General features: G+C 42.9%; 1 protein-coding gene across 7 annotated transcripts in view; it reads right to left on the reverse strand.

Annotated features, from left to right (window-relative positions):
- The window catches only part of LOC101953726 (multiple epidermal growth factor-like domains protein 6), a 276,313-nt gene that overhangs the window by 28,092 nt on the left and 229,809 nt on the right, over positions 1 to 18,412 (reverse strand). For 6 of the 7 annotated variants that reach the window (XM_008164980.4, XM_008164979.4, XM_042853745.2 and 3 more), the window contains 3 exons: positions 17,863 to 17,991; positions 11,894 to 12,022; positions 6,648 to 6,776 (listed from right to left, as the gene is read on the reverse strand). In XM_008164980.4, the coding sequence (XP_008163202.2) occupies positions 6,648 to 6,776; positions 11,894 to 12,022; positions 17,863 to 17,991 (387 nt within the window). The remainder of the gene's footprint in view (positions 1 to 6,647; positions 6,777 to 11,893; positions 12,023 to 17,862; positions 17,992 to 18,412) is intronic. The other variant, XM_065557816.1, reaches the window with a different exon arrangement.

The raw sequence follows: 18,412 nt of genomic DNA on the forward strand, positions 1-18,412 counted from the left end.
CTCTAGTTTTTCCCATCCTCACCTATGATAGCAAGAGCTTGATTCTTCACAGCTTTCTCAACAAGAAGGAGGCTATGTACTGGTTCCACTTTTTAATGGTTACTTTGTACGATACACAATTTTATAATTATTACATCTTTCTATCCACAGCAGGCTGATGATAGACTCATAGACTCATAGACTTTAAGGTCAGAAGGGACCATTATGATCATCTGGTCTGACCCCCTGCACGCTGCAGGCCATAAAACCATCCCCGCCCCTTCCCTGGACTCTGCTGCTGAAGTCCCCAATCCTGTTATTAGTGACCTCAATCGGCAGAGACCCTCCTGCTAGAGATCCCTGCCCCATGCTGCGGAGGAAGGCGAAAAACCTCCAGAGGCTCAGCCAATCTGCCCTGGAGGAAAATTCCTTCCCGACCCCAAATATGGCGATCAGTAAGACCCCGAGCATATAGGCAAGAGTCTCCATCCTGACCCCTTTTAGCCATTATGCTATTTACCTACCATTGCTTGGTTTTCCTTGACAACTATGTTTTACCATTAAACCATTCCCTCCATAAACTTATCTAACTTAATCTTAAAGCCAGACAAGTCCCTCGCCCCCACCGTTTCCCTCGGAAGGCCGTTCCAATATTTCACCCCTCTAACGGTCAGAAACCTTCGTCTAATTTCAAGCCTGAACTTCCCCACGGCCAGTTTATATCCATTCGTTCTCGTATCCACGTTAGTACTAAGCTGGAATAATTCATCTCCCTCCCTTGTATTAATCCCTCTAATATATTTAAAGATAGCAATCATATCCCCCCTCAGCCTTCGCTTGGTCAGACTAAACAACCCAAGCTCCTCTAGTCTCCTTTCATACGACAGGTTTTCCATTCCTCTGATCATCCTAGTGGCCCTTCTCTGCACCCGTTCCAGTTTGAGTTCATCTTTTTTAAACATGGGAGACCAGAACTGCACACAGTACTCCAAATGAGGTCTCACCAGCGCCTTGTACAACGGAAGCAGGACCTCCTTATCCCTACTAGATATACCTCGCCTAATGCATCCCAAGACAGCATTGGCTTTTTTCACCGCCACGTCACACTGTCGACTCATAGTCATCCTGCGGTCTACAAGGACCCCTAGGTCCTTCTCCTCTTCCGTTACTTCTAACCAATGCGTCCCCATCTTGTAACTAAAATAGTTATTGGTCATCCCCAAATGCATCACCTTACACTTTTCACTATTAAATTTCATCCTATTTCTGACACTCCAATTCACAAGCTCATTCAAGTCTCCCTGCAGGATATCCCTATCCTCTTCCGAATTTACAACGCCTCCCACCTTCGTATCATCCGCAAACTTTACCAGCCTACTCCTGCAATCGGTTCCGAGGTCAGTTATAAATAGATTAAATAAAATGGGTCCCAAAACCGAACCTTGGGGAACTCCACTGGTAACCTCCCTCCAACCTGACAGTTCACCCTTCAATACGACCCGCTGCATTCTCCCCAATAACCAATTCCTTATCCATCTCTGGATTTTCAAATCGATCCCCATGTTTTTCAGTTTAACCAATAATTCCTCATGGGGTACAGTATCAAACGCTTTACTGAAATCCAGGTATATTAGGTCCACCGCATTTCCCTTATCTAATAAATCCGTTACCTTCTCAAAGAAGGAGATCAGATTCGTTTGGCACGATCTGCCCTTCGTAAAACCATGTTGTAAATTATCGCAATTGCCACTACCCTCCAGGTCCTCAACTAATTTCTCCTTCAAAATTTTCTCTAACACCTTGCACACTACAGATGTTAAACTAACAGGCCTGTAGTTACCCGGATCACTTTTTTTCCCTTTTTTGAAAATAGGAACCACATTAGCTATTCTCCAGTCTAACGGGACCACCCCCGAGTTTACAGATTCATTAAATATTATCGCTAACGGGCCCGCTATTTCCCGCGCCAATTCCTTCAATATTCTCGGATGAAGATCGTCCGGTCCTCCCGACTTAGCCCCATTAAGGCGTTCAAGTTTTGTTTCTACCTCGGATACGGTAATCCCCCATCCCGAACGCCCCTCTGTAATGGTGCTAGTATCCCTAATCCCTTCATTGGCCTCATTAAACACCGACGCAAAATATTCATTGAGATATTGCGCCATGCCTAGATTGTCTTTAATCTCCTCTCCGGCAATAGTCTTCAGCGGTCCCACTTCTTCTTTCTTTGCTTTCTTCCTGTTTATGTGGCTGTAAAACCTCTTACTATTGCTTTTAATTCCCCTCGCTAGGTCCAATTCTACACGGCCTTTGGCCTTTCTCACTCTATCTCTACATTCTCTGACTTCGCTTTGGTACATTTCCTTACTGATCCCTCCCCTCTTCCACTCTTTGTACGCTTTCTGTTTTTTCCTAATCGCCCCTTTGAGTCGGTCGCTCATCCAGCTCGGTCTAAATCTCTTGCTTGGTAATCTTTTTCCCTTTTTGGGAATACAGGTCTCCGACAGCTCATGCATCTTTAACTTAAAGTAATCCCAGGCTTCTTCTGCCTTTAAATCCATTAATACGTTTGCCCAATCCACTTCCCTTACCAGTCCCCTTAATTTGTTAAAATTGGCCTTTTTAAAATTATAAACCCTAGTCTTTGACTTAATTCTGTTACTCCTTCCCTGTATTTTAAACCGAATTAGCTCATGATCACTGGAGCCCAAATTGTCCCCTACTACCACTTCCTCAACGAGGTCCTCACTACTTACCAGAATCAAATCTAAAATGGCCTCCCCCCTCGTCGGTTCAGCTACCACTTGATGGAGGAATTGATCATCAAGCACATCTAGGAACATCTGAGCCCTATTATTGCTACTAGCGTTTGTTCCCCAATCTATTTCTGGGAAATTAAAGTCCCCCATAATTACACAGTTTCTATTGCTTATTACTTCTCTAAGCACATTAAATAGTTCCTTATCCATATCCTGGGTCGATCCTGGCGGTCTATAGCACACTCCAAGCACTATCCCCGGAGAGGCTCTAGAAGTCCTATTACCCATTGTAAGTATTGCCCAGACGGACTCTGAGTTGTCTAATCCATCCACTATTATTTCTTTACAGTTTATTTCACTATTGACATACAATGCCACCCCCCCACCTTTTCCTCTGTTCCGGTCTTTCCTAAACAGCACATACCCCTCCATACCTGTGTTCCAGTCGTGACTGTCATTCCACCACGTTTCCGTTATTCCTACGATATCTGGTTTCAGCTCTTGGACCAGGAGCTCCAATTCCTCCATTTTATTACCTAGGCTTCTGGCATTGGTGTATAGACACCCTAATGTATGTCGATTAGCCCGTCTCCCATTAGCAGCACTATATGTTGCGGGCCTCCTAGTGTCCGTCCCTCCTGTCCTTCCTATGTCCAATCTCATCTCCACAGCTATCTCTCCTCTCATTTTACTCACCTTCTCCATACTGGAATCTGGCGTGGAGATTAACTGTGCATCTCCCAACCGTCTCCCCTAACTTGCTAGTTTAAAGCTCTTTTGATAAGATGAGCCAGCCTCCCTCCCAAAAGTCTATTTCCTTCCCTACTCAGGTGAAGCCCATCCCGCGAGAACAGGTGTCTGTCCCCGAAAGCCTCCCAGTGGCCATACATCCCAAAGCCCTCCTTATAGCACCACTCCCTTAGCCAACTATTTATTCTCACAATCCTATCAGCCCTTTGCTGCCCTTCCCTCGGAACGGGCAGAATCCCACTAAAGATAATCTGAGCCTCTATCTCCTTGAGCGTCTTCCCCAGCCTGGCATAATCTCCCTTGATCCTCTCTAACGAGAACCTAGCTGTATCATTCGTTCCTACATGAAGGATTATCAGGGGGTTCTTACCTGCTCCTTGTAGGATCCTTTTCAATCGCAGGTCCACATCGCGTATCTTTGCGCCCGGTAGACAGCACACCCTTCTGTTCTCCGGGTCCGCCCTGGTCACAGGCCTATCCAATCTCCTCAGTAAAGAGTCTCCAATTACATACACCTGCCGTCGCCTGGCAACAGTGCGATCTAGTAATCTAGTCTCCGATCCCTCTAGTCCTGACCTGTGCCTATTCCTATCTTCCCTTATGCCTTCCTGAATCCTCACGGGGCCCAGAATTGGTGCTGTCTCCATCAAATCCTCCCCCCTCTCTCTTGGACTAGCAGCTCTTCTCTTCTTCCTCACCCTTCCACCTTCAGTCGCCACCTGCTGCCCCTCTACCTCGGTATCCAAACACTCGAACCTATTCCTGAGTTCTATTCCCCCCTCACTGGCCCTTCTTTTCCTTGGCCTGCTTCTCACAGTCACATGCTTCCACCTCCCATGTTCTCCCCCTTCCATTCCCCTCTCACCATCCTCTCCCTCTGCCTCTACCTCCACCATAGGGCATTCTCCTTCAGCCTCCCCTTGCCTGTCCTCCATCAGCTGCTCAAACCCCCGCCTAAACTCCACCAGGGTATCTACCTGCATCTGCAGCCCCTTAATCTTTTCCTCCAGTAACTCTATCAGGCGACACTTCATACACACATACCTGTGTTCCGGCTCCCCTGCTAGGACCATATACATACCACAGCCTCCACATGCAGCCATCTGCATTCTGTCTGCTGCTGCTGCTGCTTGGCTCATGGCTGCTGCACTCTCTGCCCACTGCACCTGTGGACTCAGAGCGCACGCCACACCGCGCCCTCCTGCCTCCCCCCTTACCTCCCCCTGCAAACTCCCCTGTTAGCCGCCCTGTTTGCTGCCTCCGGTGCCGCTGCTCGCAGCTGTGCCGCTGCCTGGCTGGGAGGCCGCTTTTATGGGCCCCCTAATCAGCCAAGCCCCGCCCCCTACTCAGGGCTCAGCGTCCTTCCCAGCCCCCAGCCCCTGCAGGCCCCTACAAACACACAGGAACACACAAGAACAACAAGGACAGACGCAAATACAGGTACCTTCTCCTCCAATGAGAACTCCCTCTCAAACTCCCCTGTTAGCCGCCCTGTTTGCTGCCTCCGGTGCCGCTGATATTTTAAAGCTTGCCTATATTTTAATTTAAAGCAGTTCATATAATGAATTCCCCATTATGGGTACTGGAACTAGAACTTGGGAACTTTAGCTCAAAGGGCAGAGGCTTGTGCTTTAAGTGCTCAAGTGATAACTCCATAAATTGCTAGCAGTAGTAGGTTCTAGGCCACCAAATGGACCAGTCACTAGAGGAGGACACTTACCCGACAGTCCCTTCCCTCCCCCCGCCTTCCCCAGATGATCAAATTATCAGAGAAACCAAACACACAGAAGAATCCACAATGCACCATAATAGAAAGGAACCGTTTGTGTCTGAAAATAAGTAGTTTGATTTAGGGTCCTTCTGACTGAAAAAGTGGTTGATTTACAGTTAATTAAAACAAAATAAAAACAACCAAAACCCCTCCAGTATTTGAGGCTATTTTCTTAAGAGAAACTTCACATTTCAGCCAATATTGTACTCATCAGTATGAGGGAAAGACTTGTGTGTCTATATTCCCCTCTCCCATGGAAATCATAAGCATGTGGAAAGACCTTTTGTCCTTAGATTTTAAAAGGTGCTTTCAGACTTCCCTAAAATACAAATAGCTACCATTTTGCTGCAGATTTGTTCAATTAGCAATTCCAAAGTGAACGGCAAAGCTCCCAGTGACGACATTCAATCCTAGATTTAGCTTACTGTGTAAGGAGCAACCACAAACTAGCGATTCGTAGGAAGATAACTGCTAAATTGGGGTGAGAGCACAGGCTACATTGCTGGTTCCGGATCACTTATCTAGACAATCCAAACCTTCCGTTTTTAAATTGAAATAGGTCCAAAGGGGGTAAATTGGATAAATATTTGATGTTGCCTGGATTATTTTTTATTTCATTTTAGTTTTCAAAGATGGCAGGTTTTCTGTCTTACTGCATTCTGGGACATTTGATCCCTCTTAGCCAAATCAGCTATTCCCTGGAACTCTCTACTGTACTCTTCACTTTGTACTCCTGGTTTCAGCATCTACTGTTTTGTGCTTGTATGGTACCTTAGACAATGGGTCCTGGTCCAGGCCTAAATACTATGATAATATAAATAATAAATAATAATACTGTACCATGTATGTACAGACTTCTCCTAGCTGCCTACACCTATTAGTAGATATAGGACTCCCTGAACTTAAAATGGTTCTGTCCCTCAATTAGAACATTATTTTTTACAGACTGTGTGGCCCATTTGTACATATGTTTAATTACCATACAGCAAAGCCTGTACCAAAGGCCACCTTTATTCAGTAATCACCTGTATGAATTGCTATAAGCATAAATCAGTTTCTAAAAGACCAATATTTGTCTGTCCCTTTGCTTAAGGCAGGATACACTAAATACCTATACTGAAAATTAACTTTAAGATGTTCTGCAAAAAACATACAGAACTTCCACAAATGGGGGTTTGTGTGGCTAAGTCCCTGGCCAACTTTGCAGACATCAGCCAGTGGGTTGGGACAATATTTCTATTTTATCTTCTTTTGATCAAAAGCCATTTGATAAAGTAAAGTACAAAGCTGGCAATTGAAATACTAATAAAAATCCCTGAGTAAGAAGTTTTGTTTTCTCCTTCTGTCATCTTCTTGCAACAGAAGTTACCGGTAAGTTCTCACTGCACCTTGCTGGCAGGTAGCTCCTCTCCATCCTGCTGCGCAAATACACATCCCAGTTACATGATCACAGCGCGCTCCATTGTGACAATTACAAGCATGACTGCAGCCTTCCCCATAACTGTCACCCTGGCAGGCTGCAAAGAGAGGACCATAAAGTGCAATTACAACACATCAAAGGAGGCATCATACAGAGCAAAATTCAGATATAACCCAATTCAAGGGAAATCAGTAAGAAATTGGCTTCTTATGACTGTTCATATCATACAGATGCATAAGTTCATATATTAACCAGGCCTGACACTAAATAATGTGGGCTTAAAAATATGTATCAACGCATTCTGAACAGATTTTTATCAAAGACTCAAATCACCTGGGTGATATATCGTCTGTCGTTCTCCTGTACCTTGGAATGTCTTTGTCTTAAACTAATGGTCCAGCAGAACAGCTAGCTTGACAGGCTGGTTATTTATTTGCAGCCTGGTAAGAGAACTGACAACTTCATTGTTTTCATTGTTCATTTTTCACAGTTCGATGCTTTAGCTCACCCAAAGCCTTATTCTTTGCTCAGAAAGCAGTGATAATTTTATCACATTGGGTAAGCAGCTGGCTCCCAGGTGAAAACTTAACCCTGTATCTCACAAGAATATTCTTGCTTCAGCTCCATTTTGTCCTCTACTGGTGTTGCCTCCCATGGACAAAATGGCATTACAAGATTTCTGTTGTCTTCATTGTCATTGCTTTCTCTGTCTTTAAATGGCAGTAAATGGTGTATATTGTCACTTTGCTTTCTAGAGTATCACTCAAGGTATTCTAAGGAAGAAATGCAGAAATGTCCTTATAGATGGCCAAAATAAAAGAATAAGATAGTTGTTGTCTTTTTGTCTTAATGGAGGCTTTAATTCTATGCTGTCACACTTGTTTCCCCAGAGATAACAAACACCACCGGCTTTCTTCCCAATAGAAAATAAAAGAGTTTGATTCTGTGAAATGCCAGTGTCCTTTGCTCCCGTTAACTTTGGCACATAGACCTCATAGGACTGCGCCCACGCTTTGACCTTTCATCAAAATCCCTAGCCCTTTTGGGGATCAAGATGTAGTATTGCATGAAAGACTCATCCGTGAGAGAGAGAAAGGAAGAATGGAATTTTCCCCACTTCAGTTGTGAATGTGGTTGACGCATTTGGCCTATTCATAACCCGTAGCTTCTTGTCTGAGGCTTTTCAGTGTCCCAGTGTGATTTACATGGATGACATTTCACTTGTAGTTCTTTTTGAACATATTTATTTTTAAATCAGTTAGCTCCCATCTGTATCACTACTGTAGCCAAGCCCAGGGACCCGGTTACAACGTTGTTAAACTCTATATTTTGGATGGGGCCTATCTGCATCACCAAATTAAAGACTCAGATCATCTGAATGAGCTTTACCTTGATTATAGGGACAGATTTAAATTGGTTGTCCACAATACAAATCAGAATTATGCTGTAAAAGGGTGTTACTAGGTCCCCTGATTTAGTGTAGATTAACACTGAGAGTGTATCTCACCAGAAGTTAACATCACGTGCATGCAAATCTCTTGTTATGCCTACTAGGAGACAGATGGGATTTAGAAATTCCAAAACAAAAGCAGGAACTCTTGGTGAGGAAAATTAAACATTTCTGTCTCTTGTTAGGAGTATACAGGCCTTCTTGGTTCATCTTTGGAGCATACTGCTTAGCAGAGGATTTACAATGTTGGAAGACTGAACCAGCAAGTGAAATGATCAAGCTATGCTTGCAGGTTTCTCTACTGATGGAGCAGAGTGAATTGAATTCTTCTTCCTCTTTTTTTGATGAGGAGTGTAAAGATACTAGTTTATAAACTACATTAGGTGGCTAGGTAAAAATCAATTAAAATCCCATGATGCCAGAATTATTTTTCAGCATCCTCCTGCACATCTCATTACTTGAAAACAAATGCTGCTCCTCCAGCTGTGAGAGCTAGCAGATTCCAGGAAATGCCAGCACAAATACGCAACCCAGAACAAAGGCAAAGAGGCATGTGTGAATGCCCCCAGCAGAGCAGGGGTCAGAGTACTCTCTGCAAGCCTTGAATTATACTGTTTGGAGCAGTAGGACAAACAGTACAATGGATCCAAATCTTAGAACGTTCTTCCTCTTCTATAGGTGCCATTGTTTAAAAAGATTTACAGGTGAACAATATCTCACCAGTACCTGGGGGTAGAATGGAGCTGGCTGCACACCCAGTGCAAAAGCCAGCTTGTAGATTCAGAGCAGGATAGCTTAACAATTGGCTTATTGCTCCTCTGGCCTGAAGCACTGTGTAGTGCTTGCTGTTGATGGCAGCATGTGCACTAGAGATGATTGGACGTGCCTAGCTAACCATCCCACATCCTTTGTGGAAGCTGTGCAGGTGCACTCACCAACAATGCACTCAAAGTGTCCTGGGCTGTAGGAGGGATCCTGCCATTCTGCATTTGCAGAGCTGTGTGGGGCAGAAGCTTCCCGTGGCCTTTCCCCCTACCACACTGCATATGGGCAGAAGGCAGGATTAATCAACCCTTGAGTTACTGATATTAGCAACATCTAGAAAGAAACCTGAAAGATCCCTCGGTTGAATCAGCCACTTCACTCCTCAGGGAACTGGCAGGAGTGCAGCCAGCTTTTTTGCCGCCCTAGGCGGCGGAAAGTCCTGCCCCCGACAGAGGCGGCAGAAGGTCCCGCCCCCGAAATGCCGCCCCCGAAAGAAGTGGCGGAAGGTCCCGCCCCTGAAATGCCGCTGCTGACCGGGACGGCCGAAGATCCGTCCACCACGGTCGCCGCCCCCAAATGTTAGTGCCCTAGGCGACTGCCTAGGTTGCTTAATGGGTTGTGCCGGCCCTGGGAATTGGGCATCTCAAGTTAAACTTCTGGAAATAAGTGACCAATGCTGGTAAATGTTGCTAGTGTTTGATTTCAAACTGTCTTGCAGGCCACTACTCTTGGCACAGTGAAAGAACAAGTCAGACTCATTTATATAACCCTCCTTGTTTACATGTTCTCTTCAGACAGGTTGCATCCTGTCTTGTCAATAATTCTGAAAGCTTTCTCATCTGCACACTGGGACTTCCCTATGCCAGCAGCTCTTAATACTGCTAAGTCTTAGATCAACTCTATTTCTGTCTTAGGTTCCTCCAAACTTTAGCCCTCTTCCCCATTACCAAGGCTCTCAACTGCGGATATAAATATAATCATATCTGGGGTTAGATGACCTGGAAACAGGCCACTTCCATACATTGTTTATTATTGTTGTTATTATTATTAGCAACCTTTGGCCAAACCTGCAAAGTCATCCGTGTAGTACAAGGCATTACTAGATGATGATACATTGTTTAGCTAAGGGAGAAACAGGTCACCCCTGTGCATTGTTATTTGACCTTACCCTTTTGCAGGCAAAAGGAGTCTTGAAGCCTTTGGTGTCTTAACTAGCACAAGGGATAAATCAAGGGCAGCATAAAGCTTTAATGGTTCCAGTGCAAGAGAATAAATAGTTGCTTTCTTACGTAATCCCAGTAGACTTTGCTAGGAAGATGAAGGGGGACATGTGAGGCCTATGACAAAGGGCCTCATTTCTTAATTGAATTTAATAAAATATGTAGGAACAAAGCTTCCAATTTTTAATACAGTTTACAGAGCAGTCAAGAGCGAAGCTGACAGATTGCTAACTTTGTGGCTCTTTTAGAGGGCAGTGTAAATGGACTGCAACCAAGAAACAAGCAACACACCCACTCAGCAACACCTCTGCTCCCAAACAGCACAGACATATTTCAATGGCACTATATTTCACAAAGCCAGTTGATTAACCTATACATAGGGTAGCAAGAGAGATTATCATTGACATGAAGAATTTTAATATATTAAACTGAAGGTGGAATAGCCGGTCCAGGTGTTTGTAGAAGGAAAAAAGACTGGGTGGTGGCACTGGGGGATCGTTTGGAAAGTAGGTGGGAGGACAGCAGAAAGGTTCAACAACATTGTCCCTGGAGTCAGGGGACTTGTCCAAACAGGGATGGGGGAGGTTGTGGGAGAGGATCTTTAGATAGAAGGGAGGATGCGTGAGCTTGTTTGTGCAGAGGGAATTGCAGGAAAGAGGTGGGATATGGTCAGAGGTAGAGGTAGCAGGAGTGTTTGGTTGTTGCATGTCCCATGACAGCAGGCCACTATGGGGATTGGGCTGGAATGGGGGTCGGTCAAATCAGGGGGCATGTCTGAAAAAGTTGCAGTCAGGTTTGGTCATTAAGGTGGTTGGAGTTTGCAGGAGGGTGACAAAATGGAGGGAGTTTGTCAAATAAGTGTATTAAATAAACTATAAACTTCTAGCTGAGAGAATCATGACATTTGTGGGTCTAAGGAGCCCTGTACAGGCCTCCACAAACAATAAGAATCTATTTATTATGCAATGCTGCTATGAATGAGTATAAATTTTTCTGAGCTCCACAGTGCTGTTTGCAGAGGATGATTATACTGTACTTTCAGGGTGAAATCCTGGCTCTGTTGAAGTCACTGGGGTCAGGAGTCATCCTCAGTATTTGAAAGTTTAAAGCTTAAATAAAAAAATTAATTTGGAAAAGAAAACACCATCACTGATTTTTTTCAAACAACAAGGCTCAGTGATGCCTGCAAATGATGCTATGAAGATAAGGAAAAGAATGACTTTCCATCAGATTTGCTGGCAGATTTATCAGAGGATCCAGCAATAATGTCTATTCAAAACAGAAACAAAGCAACCACCTCAGAACCTGCCTTATTAAGTGGGACAGTTCATTCTTACTGTTTGTGAAATTCCAGGAACTTACCTTTTTTGCAAATGACATTTATAAGAATTAATTATAAACCCCCCCAACCCCCACTCCACCCTAATAGCAAAACAATCCTTTGGAGTAACATTTTGCCCTTTAACACTTCATAGAAATGAAAAGTTCGGTTAACATATTGCAGGACACAACTGTGCTATCTAAAAACAAATGGGATGTACTGTGAAACACTTACATTTGATGTATTGCAGTGGAAGTAAAAGGAAATAACAGATTATTTGTATGCTAACCAAAAAAAGAAATGTTTCCATTTATGGCATCTCTGGAAAGAAGTGTGACTTTATCTATCTAACTTATTAGGTTCTTCTACACCTAATCAGGAGCCATTTTTAGAGTTAGGAAGACGAACTTTTGTGAGCTTTGTCAGAGCTTTGCTGGGATCATTGCTGTTATACGTACATTGGTCACACTTGGCTCCCACCCAGCCAGGGAGACACTGGCATGTTCCTATGATGTGGTCACAGCGAGCTGCATTCTTGCATTCACACACCTGGTGGCAGTCAAGTCCAAAAAATCCACCTGGACAAGCTAAAAATGGAAAAAAGGTGGGTTTTTTAAAAAGCAGTTCCCATTTCTTTACATAACTGTCTGGCAAACAGCAAATTCCAGCCCTTGGCTTCTGGAAGCTCTGTACTTGGGAAAACTTTTTAGTTGGTGCCCTTTTCAGTTATACAGTCAATCTGAAATTATACTTGGGAGCCTGTGTCCCATTAAAAGTTAAAACTGAAAAGCAGTGAATGGGGTCCCATTATTGTGCATGTCCAACAATTTGGGGTATATGTTCCCTGATTATTATACTGTTGTACAGATTGCTACACAGGGAAATGCAGCTGAGTCTATAATCCAAAACCACAAGACTAGAGAGCTAATGAATATGAATTCACATAAACCAGTTGTTATGTTATTAAAAGTGAAGAAAAAGGTGAATAGACTAAAAAGAGGAAAGACTTCCCAGTTCTATGCGAGATACATTTGGAGATAAGGTGGATTTCAAGAGGTCAGGCAATTCTGTATAACACAAAGTTTAGATCATCCCTGTCCCATCTCCTTATCTTTAGATTTGCGGACATATGATCCAATTGACTATCCTGTCATATTTCTAAAGAGTTTTACAAAACAAATATAAGATATATTATTGCAGTTCAGTGTTTACAGGAAAAACTTGCTAGAAGAAGCAGATAATTCACATTGGTAGGCAAAGAACATCAAGAGAAACTAAATGTGGCAGGGCCTCTTCAGGGCATCACAGAGATTCAATAAATACACTTGCAGAATGTGAGAAAGAGTAGACCTGCTGAGTCAGGCTATGTATGCACCAATAAGGAACACTTGACATAGGGAGAATAAACTATCAACGATTGTCTCAGTGGTCAAGAGGTTTCTATATCCATATTATGTGCAAAATACTATGCTAAAAGAATGCTAAGGTTGCATAGTCAAATTCTAAAAAGTTAGGAAGTGATAGAATTAAGCTTGTCTGTGCAACCTTAATTCAGTCCCCTTGTGCATCTGTATTATAATGAATTTTTAATTATAAGAACATGTCCAATTTTTCCACAGGACCCCTCCCTTATTCAGTGTTCTGGATGGACACTGGATGAGCAGCTATGCAATATTTTGTTTTATCCACATTGCTCAATGTGTGGCAGTAGGCCTTACTTACTGCACACCATTTAATCCATGCTCTGAATACAGAATTATTAATTTCCTCGTGAGTTTTTCTATGATGCCAATCACTATAATTTCTGAGTGCTTAGCAAACATTAATGAATCAAATTTGACAGCACCCCTATAAGATGCAACAGTATCATTCTACATAAACATCTCAACTGAGCACCCAAAATTGGTGGACACTTTTGACCTTAATCTCTGTGCCTCAGTTCCCCATCGATAAAATGAGATAAGTTTTGTGTGTACAATTTTCTACTTTTTTTTAAAGAAGAAACCACTCAATGCACAAACAAATCCCCCCACAGAAATTCCATCATATGGAATCATACTAACAACTGAATAGATCATCAACATGGTTGGAACCTTTAGATCTACAGCATAGACTTCTGCTATATGAGCTGAGTAACTGACAGCAATAAGAGGTTGTTATCCTCTGTCTGGAGGGAGATGAGGGAGGGAGTGAGATGCGACACACTTTGCCAGTGGGCTTCAAAGATGGAAACAGAGGAATGTTGAGACTCAGGAATCTTGTGTTCCATTCCAGGTTCTTGAGGGGTGCGTTCTCTATTGGACACAGACCTTTCTCCCCCATTCTCCTCCAAGCCTGACCCCTTCTGCCCCTGTCCCAGTCCTGTCTCTTCCTCCCCGCCCCCACCCATGTACCCCTGGCTCCTTGTTCCTGTGTTCTTGCCTCACCAGCCCCAGATCCCAACACCCTGCTGGCCTTCTCATCGCAGTCTCTTTGCCCCGTCAGTCCCAGTTTCCCAGGCTCTGTCCCCCACCTCCTATTCCTCCACCTGCCAGCTGCCAGTCCCTCCATTTCTCACCATCAGGCTTTATGTCCCAATCTAATCCTTCCACTGCTGCTGCATCTGAAAATGGGGTCTTTTAAAAGAGAGTTACTACCTAGCCTGCCTATAATACAATGAAATCCAGTGCAATATCTGTAGCTATCAGTGGACTAAAATAGAAAGTGAATGTAAGTCCTCTGGTGGCAAAAGGTAGTGGTAGCACAGTGCAAGGTCTGATTTGGAATCTCCGGGAAGCTCACTTTGACTTGACAGTGGCAGTTTAGTTTTCTGAACATATGATTTCATACAACTGGCTCATTTACTCCAAGTGGAATGGCAATCCTCTTCTTCAGTCAGTCCAGCCAGTAGTTTCTTCAAGGTCGCATGGATGCTTTGAGACTTATTGTACCTCCCAAACATGTGCTGTCTCAGAGAAATGGGGAAATAGAACATATATTGGTGTCAAACAGTCAAGAAGTATTGATCAGCCCTCTGTTTATTCTCATTGGTGGGCGAGCCAATATCAAGCTGCAAAGTAGAAATTACTGCATGTGGTTTCAACTCTTAACTGAATCACTGTATACTGCATATTATTGTTTATTAAGTTCCAGTAGTGTGTAGGACTCAGTGTACAAGAGAGAAATACCTTCCCCAACTACTGAAAATAAGTTTTTGAATCTCTGTCCCAGACAGGGTTGGCAAACATATTTTGCCAGACAAAAGTTCTTCGATTCACCTGTCTGCCTTGATTTACATGAAAAATAAGCATCGTAAGCCAACACGATGGAAGTCTATTTGCATACTATATCAACATGAGGATGGTAAGCCAGTACACTGGGGAATAAAGCACTGGGGAAGGGGAGGTGTCATCCTGTCTCTAGGTTCAAAACAGTGGATTTTGGGGTATAAGAAGAAAGCAAAAAAAACCATCCCTTTTATCCCTCTCTGAGGAAGCAAAAAGGACAGCGCCTTTTCCATTTATGATAGGAGGATCCCTACTTTGTTGGTTGGAATTGCTGGGAGATTGCTTTAGGTGTGACAAGCTACTTTAGACAAAAGTTTAGCCTGTTAAAGTTACGTTTATATTCTAGAATGCATGTTACACCCTTTGTTTTATATGTACCCATTTCCATTTCCACTTGTTATCCTTACTCACTATCTCTTAAATCTCAGCCTTTGATAATAAACTTATGATTGTTTTCACTATATCTCAGTGCTGTGAAGTTATAAAGGACCTGATCCTGAGTTGTACCAGTCAAGCTGTGTATACACTGTTCTTTTGGGGACAGCAAATCTGGTAATTTCTGTGAGTGTCCAATGAAAGGGGCTGGATACTACAGGGGGACACTTTCAGAGGGGTGCAGTGCACCGACTGTTACCTGCAAGGGACAGTGAGGGCTGGCAGAGCCCTTTTCTTTTTAGCATATGCACAATGTGCCTCAGGTGGCACGTGACCAGTATACATCACCGAATTTGGTCCACTGGTTGCATCATTAGCTTCCCTGGCCTGGGCTGGGTACTGACAGGGAGTATGACATGAACGCTGATCCATGATTGTTTGGGTGACTAACAGACTGGTGGTGTCAGGGAGCTGATACACTGTTAAGCACAAGCAAGTCTTTCTCTTGCTGAGGCAGGAGGATAACAAGAGGAGTCCCAGTTCTGGGCACCCCAAGAAGAGTCACACTCTATGTGGAGCACCATCACAAGAGGGGGTGAGACACACATTTTGCCAGTGGGTTTCACAGACATTTGCTGACAGCTGAGGATTGGAGAGACTCAGGAATCTTGAGCTCCATTCCAGGCTCTGGTGGGAAGTGTTCTCTAGTAGGCACTGACTCTTTGGAGCATTCCCCCTCAAGTTTGATCCCTTCTGCCTGTCCCATCCAATCTATCACTGAACAGTCCTGTCTCTTCCCCACCCCGGCTGCTTGTCCCAGTCCTTTTATCCTGACCTATCCAGTCCCAGAAATAATGTAAATAACAAAATATATTGTATTTTATTTTGATTTCATTTTAGTTGACAAGTTCAGAATTTTTGTCTTTTAGATGTATTCTAGGAAGAACAACCAAATTATCCCAAGACTGACTAACTTGTCTCACAATTCATATAGCAGAGAAAGATAAGCAGAAGGAAAAGTGGTTCATTTAATCCATTCTTCTTGCTAGCGTAGATTTGTTCCTTCCAGAATATTTTCTTATGATTCATGTAGTCTAGTTATAAATGTCTTAAGCACTTCTACTTCCCTCAAGACCTTTTGCATGAAGCCATATATCTGCCATGGATTGTATCAGTGGTGGAAGTGAGTGAATAATTGTTGTTGTTTCATAGATAGCCAAACCAAAAAATAAAATAAGGTAAATATGGTTAGTTTCTAACCAAACCTGATCTCCCTCCCTCTTCCCCCCCCTCACCAAAATGAAAAGACAAAAAATGTTCATTCAGGTTTATAGAATATCAGGGATAGAAGGGACCTCAGGAGGCCATCTAGTCCAACCCCCTGCTCAAAGCAGGACCCATCCCCAGACAGATTTTTGCCCCAGATCCCTATACAGCCCCCTCAAGGATTGAACTCACAACCCTAGGTTTAGCAGGCTAATGCTCAAACCACTGAGCTATCCCCCCTATTTGCCAAGCTTGATCCAAATTTATGAATAGTTTCAGGACCCTGGAAAACGTATTTTTAAGCAACTTTACTATGTGCTGGAAAAAAATCACCTTGCTTTAATCAATGCAGTATTGTATTGTTTGGACTGCCCAGATGGGTGCTGTAAGATCTTATGGAGAGCTATAAGAAAAAGGCTGTTGGGAAAAAAAGGCCATTTTTCCATTTTATGGCTTTTAATTTTTCATGCATAAGTCTTAGGATTCATTTCTCCTTTATGGAGTCAGCAAATTCTTTGTTTAAGACAGAAAAAAAAACCTGAGTAATAAAAATAAGGCATGGATCAGTTATTTTAAAAAAGAGCCTTGTACAATGTTCACAAATTACCTCATAAGTTTCTCCATCAGAACTTAGATTGTTCTGTTTCTTTTAACACTTCCTGGACAGAATGAAAAAGGAAATAATATGTGCAATTTCCACAATTTGTAGACTGTTGCATATTCTGTTATAGCACGGAAGTTGCAAAGTGCTTTCATTTCCACTAGAGGGCAATAGATGCACGAGTGATTAATCTGTCTCATTCTAACACATACATTTTTATCTACCTAAACTAACTGATAATTTTGATGTGAAACAAAACATCCAAGGTTTGGTTTAATGATCATTGTCTGTAAAATATGCAACAAAACAAATTCAGATATTTCTGCAAAATGACAGATGACTTACACATTATTTTTACTGTATCCCAGCCAATATATATATTTTTTTTATTCTCTGCATAGCTTATGGCACGAAAACAACATCACAAGAACGTGCAACATATCAACTATAATATATGTACGAAATCCAATCCAAAATAATTGTTACATCATGTTAGCAAGTTACTAGGTGATAACAGATGCAGTGATAGACTTTAACGTTAGAAGCGTGTATCTCCTTAAGCAGCTTATTGGGGGAGATGTTTTATTCTAAGATAATGTTATAAATGCCATGGGGACAATGAAAGAATTCAAAAATGGGGAAACGTTTTTCTCTGTGTTAAAGCAGGAAGACTTTCTTCAGAAAGGCTCCAATTCAACAAGGTTCTTAAGCATATATCTAATTTTAAGTAGATAAGGAGTCCTGTCAAGTCACAAACTTAATGTTAGGCAATGCTGGTTTATAAAATTTAATTAGGATGTCTCAGTTAAGTTGGATGGTTTACCTAGATCAGGTCCTGCTGATTATAAAACCAGCGCTACAATGATCTGTGAGAAACATCTGCCTAGAAATGAAAGGGCGGGGGGGGGGGGGAATGTACCTTTTTCACAAAAAGTTCCTGTCCAGCCAGCCGCACAAGTACAGGCTCCACTCACATGGTCACAGGCAGCTCCATTCTGGCACTGACAGCTGTACTTACAATTTGGGCCAAAGGTTCTCTTAGGGCATCCTGGACAGAAAGAATAAAAGCTGTATGTTGAGCTGAATCTGTCATAGATCCCTGTAGTACAATCGATGATCAGTTTGCAATTCTAAAGTACTTTTGAAGCTTTTCTGTTCACAAGTGGAGGACCAACATTTGTCTCTATACCCTGAAAACAGTTAACGTTAGGTGTTGGCTTCTGTGGGAAGCTTATGTTGCTTTATATTAAGGTATATTTTAAGGGAAAAGGGAGATCTGAGGGATGCAGTCAGTTCTGCATACTACACAGGAAAACAACAAAGTGTAAAGTTGCAAAAATCACAACTCCCAAATTCCTAGTTTCTGATTTGATGTGTACCACACACTGGTTTAGACTCACTTATTTGCCCAAATCCCATGAGAGTTCACCTGCTGGGATGAGGGTAAGCCATGCAGAATTCCTAATGTT

The sequence above is a fragment of the Chrysemys picta genome, chromosome 9 (genome assembly GCF_011386835.1).
Source record: "Chrysemys picta bellii isolate R12L10 chromosome 9, ASM1138683v2, whole genome shotgun sequence".
NCBI classification, from domain to species: domain Eukaryota; kingdom Metazoa; phylum Chordata; order Testudines; family Emydidae; genus Chrysemys; species Chrysemys picta.